The sequence below is a fragment of the Buceros rhinoceros genome, unplaced genomic scaffold (genome assembly GCF_000710305.1).
Source record: "Buceros rhinoceros silvestris isolate BGI_N320 unplaced genomic scaffold, ASM71030v1 scaffold22666, whole genome shotgun sequence".
NCBI lineage: Eukaryota > Metazoa > Chordata > Aves > Bucerotiformes > Bucerotidae > Buceros > Buceros rhinoceros.
In genome coordinates this window covers 3,746-7,744 of record NW_010416075.1, presented here as the reverse complement: position 1 = coordinate 7,744, position 3,999 = coordinate 3,746, and the positions used below count along the sequence as shown (strand labels likewise).

Sequence of the window (3,999 nt, the reverse complement as noted above, 5' to 3'; positions counted from 1 at the left end):
TGCGGCAGTGGCTGGTCCCTGAGCATCACACTTTGGCTTTGTGTGTGTCTTTTGCCGCTCTTCTGCTGCCCCAAACTGTCATGCTGTTGTGTGTCTGTACTGATACAGAGGGGTTGAGAGGGAGGAAATGCCATGTCACTTGCTCCATCTGATCTGTGAGGATATGTGTGATTCAAGATGAGGTTCTTTGAGGACTAGTGCAGCTGGCAAGGTTGTAAAATCAGAAGCATTTTAATATCTTCTGCTGGGGCCAGGCTCCGTTCTCACCTGGTGCTTCTCCTTCCATCAGATTCACAGCAGGTATGAGGGAAAAAAAACCTCTAAGCACAAGAGGAACTTGGCCATTACTGGTGGGGTCACCTTGTCTGTCATTGCCTCTCCAGTCATCGCTGCTGTCAGTGTGGGTAAGTGGGTGCAGCTCCTTGACCTTCTGGTGGGCTGGTAGTCACCGGGACAAGTAGGTAGCCCAGCCCTGTGAGATGGGGGTGGCCAAAGGACAGTTTGCAGACTGCTGCTCGGTGTCCTTCTGGGAACATCCCTCTGTTCCATATCCAGGCTGCACGTCCTCCTGCGCTTGAGCTGACCTGGAGCCAGTACAGGGCTTGTCTGAAGCGCCAGCTGCTTGGGCCACAGCCCATAGTGCAGCCCCTGGACACATGGACCTGCCCTTACCCATGGACCGGTTTTGTGGCTGGTGTCTTGGGGGTTCAACTGAGGCTCTCTGCCCTCTTGGGCTCCCCTCACCCTGCTCTGCGGCAGCACAAATGAAGGGCTCCTCCACTGTCTATCGGCAAAGCTGTGAACTGGGACCTTTAAAAACAGCACAGGCACAATGAGAGAGTCCCTGCCCCAGAGAGTCCTTCCCTTCTGCCCAGCACAGCTCAGCCGTAAGCTCCTCTGACCTCAGCATATCCTACCACCAGGTATTGGAGTCCCCATCATGCTGGCTTACGTCTACGGCGTTGTGCCCATTTCCCTGTGCCGGGGTGGGGGCTGTGGAGTCAGCACCGCCAATGGAAAGGGTGTCAAAATCGAATTTGATGAAGATGATGGACCCATCACAGGTAACATAACCGGTGAGACACATGCTGCCCACTGGCTGACCCCCAGCTCTGCCAGCACCCTCGCAGCCGGGCTGTTCCCATGCGCATTCCAATCCCTGTGCTCTTCTTCCCCGCAGTGGCTGATGCCTGGCGAGCCCTGAAGAACCCCAGCATTGGCGAAAGCAGCATCGAGGGGCTCACCAGTGTGCTGAGCACCAGCGGCAGCCCCACCGATGGGCTCAGCGTGATGCAGGGCAACTACAGCGAGACAGCCAGCTTCGCCGCCCTCTCGGGCGGCACCCTGAGTGGTGGGGTCCTCTCAGGAGGCAAGGGGAAGTACAGCAGGTAACTACTAACAGCAAGGGAAGGGTGGTGGCTCCCAAGGCCTGTGCTGGTTGAGCAGGATTGTTTTGGGGAGCTCTCCAGGGCTCTGAGTGATCTTTCTTTGACTTGGGAGTTGTGTCCTAGTATTTCTGTGTTTTGGTCTGGTGTAAATTAACCAGTCCCAGCTGATCAGGCTGCTTCTTGGGCAGTGCTAGGCTGGTTCTTGCAAGGAGGACAGAAGATAAGTTTGTGGTCCCTACTGATCATCTCGAAACTCCAGAGCTGATGCTTCAGGTTAATTGGAAGCAGCACACAGCTGCCTGCCTGACCTGCTTAGAGATCTTCCAGTCCTCTTTTCCCAGCCTAGAGGCTTTGCTGCTGTACGTTCTCCGGTGGCCTGTAGCAGACAGGGTCACTGCTTCCCAAGTCAGGAGGTTACACCCCGGTTTTCCTCTGAATTTGCCTGTGAGTCAGTGTGCTGGGTAACTGGAGACACGTGTTGATACGGCAGCCAGGATGTAATCACGGCTGTGTGTTATATCCATGGAAATCCATTCTTCGCAGGAACTCTGTGAGTCATAGGACAAAACACAACTTCACCTTCGTCACGGAAAACAGAATGGCTTTACCTAAATGGAGCCAAAAATGAGATTGAATGAGAGGAGCCGTTGGGGTTAAACTCTGTCGGGCCGAGCTGCGCCAGCAAGGAGGGCTTCATGCTTTCCCATGACGAGCAGTGACCGGTTGGTGCCCCTGAGGGACCATCTAAGGCATTTCTGAGGAATCCTCTTCTTTCCTGCAGGCTGGAAGTCCAGGCAGATGTCCAGAAAGAGATTTTCCCCAAAGACTCGGTCAGCCTGGGGGCTATCAGTGACAATGCCAGCACTCGAGCCATGGCCGGTTCCATCATCAGCTCCTACAACCCCCAGGACAGGTAGGTGGGCACCTGGTGGTGAGAAGAGTGGGGGTGGTGGGTGTCCTGGAGAAACCCGTGCTCTGCGAGGTGCTGCGGTGGGAGGCAAGATGGCTGCAGCTCCGCTGTAGCTGGCACGTGGATTCATCCTTTTACTTGCACAGGAGGACAACTGAGGACAGTCTGGGGGCAGCTTTTGTGCGTGGTGTGGAGGCTGAGGAGGGGATCTGCAGCCCAGGGCTCTCAAGGTCTGCTCCTGGCTGCTTGCAGGGATGCTGGTGCTTTCCCGGTTTGGTTCCTGGCTCACAGCCTGGGACGATCTTGGCTGCTGTCAGGAGGACTGGGGGGGAGCAGCAAGTGCTGTTGTTTCCCAGGTGCTGCAGAGTGATGAGCAGCATCTTGCTCGTGTTTGGGAAACGTGATCCTCCTGGTACAGTGCCTGGTGGTGACCCAGCCAAACCCGGCAACTGTACCCAGTAATACAAGGGTGCTTGTTTCTGCAGGGAGTGCAATAACATGGAGATCCAGGTGGACATCGAAGCCAAACCAAGTCACTACCAGCTGGCCAGTGGCAGCAGTACAGAGGACTCTCTGCATGTCCACACCCAAATGGCAGAGAATGAGGAGGAGGAAGAGGAAGAGGATGGTGAGCAGGAGCAGCTGTGCAACCACCAAAACTGTGAGCAAAAGGACTGCATTGCCAGCAAAACCTGGGACATCACCCTGGCCCAGCCTGAGAGCATACGGAGCGACCTGGAGAGCTCCGACAGCCAGTCGGACGACGTGCCGGACATTACCTCGGACGAGTGCGACTCCCCCCACTCTCAGACTGCAGCAGCCCGCCCACAGACCCCCAGAGCTAGAGGTGCTGAGAGCCCAAGTGCCCCCCTGAGCCACTGTGCCCAAGCCGAGGGCTGCAGGCTGGACGAGATGGTCAAACTGGAGTGCATCGAAGCCAGAGTATGAGGTGGCCTCCTGTTGAAAAGCACATTCGCTGTTGTTGCATCTTTCGGGGCAGGGTTGTGTCCGTGTTGGCTTCTGTTTGCGATTCTCCGGCTGGTTCCCCAGCCTCACCTCGGGGAGTTGCTGTTTCTTACGTGACAAAAAAGAAAAAGGAAAAAAAAATCCCCCACCTTCTTTTTGGTTTAATTTATTGGTCAAGCTCTGTGAGGTGTGTAAGAGTGTAAATATGTGTGTGTCTGTATGTCTGCAAACATCCTAAGGGACTATTTGAATAAAGACTGGTGTCGTTCGACTCACATCCAGCTCATCCTTTCCGAAGATGTACGGTGAGACCACTGGCTTTACCCTTTGCTCAAGCGTTTGTAAACGCTGCCCTAGCCCAAGGCGTGGGCAAAATGGGGGCATCTCCTCTTCTGTCCCTTGGAAGTGGGGGGTGACAGCCGTGTTCTGTCTGCAGCGGTGATGGGGACAGTGCCTCGGCTGTGCATGGCTGCGGTGGCTGGACCTGCTTTGTCCTGAAGCTGTGGCAGGGAGAGATCTCTCTCGTCGCCGCTCCCTGTGCAGCAGGGCAGGGTGCAGGTTAAAAGAGGAGAAGGATGGGGACTAACACTGTGCTGAGTCAGACTCCCAGCGCTGCTGGGCGTAAGAGATCTGAGGAAGCCGAGGACTTGGCTGGTGGCTCAGGCAGGGTGTTATAATGGTGGGAAGCCAGGAGCCAGCCCCGCACCAAGGCCTTCCCCCGACAAGACCCCCGAG

General features: G+C 55.8%; 2 protein-coding genes across 2 annotated transcripts in view; both read left to right on the top strand.

Annotated features, from left to right (window-relative positions):
- Window positions 1-3,532, top strand: part of RNF19B (ring finger protein 19B) — a gene marked incomplete at its 5' end in the record, with an annotated part of 10,746 nt that extends 7,214 nt beyond the window's left edge. Inside the window, 5 exons of the mRNA XM_010137680.1 lie at window positions 290-404; window positions 924-1,064; window positions 1,181-1,388; window positions 2,170-2,301; window positions 2,784-3,532. Of these exons, the coding sequence (XP_010135982.1) occupies window positions 290-404; window positions 924-1,064; window positions 1,181-1,388; window positions 2,170-2,301; window positions 2,784-3,246 (1,059 nt within the window). The remainder of the gene's footprint in view (window positions 1-289; window positions 405-923; window positions 1,065-1,180; window positions 1,389-2,169; window positions 2,302-2,783) is intronic.
- Window positions 3,533-3,562: 30 nt separating this feature from the next.
- LOC104494797 (transmembrane protein 54-like) overlaps window positions 3,563-3,999 on the top strand; it is a 3,491-nt gene continuing 3,054 nt past the window's right edge. Inside the window, 1 exon segment of the mRNA XM_010137679.1 lies at window positions 3,563-3,569. Within this exon segment, the coding sequence (XP_010135981.1) occupies window positions 3,563-3,569 (7 nt within the window).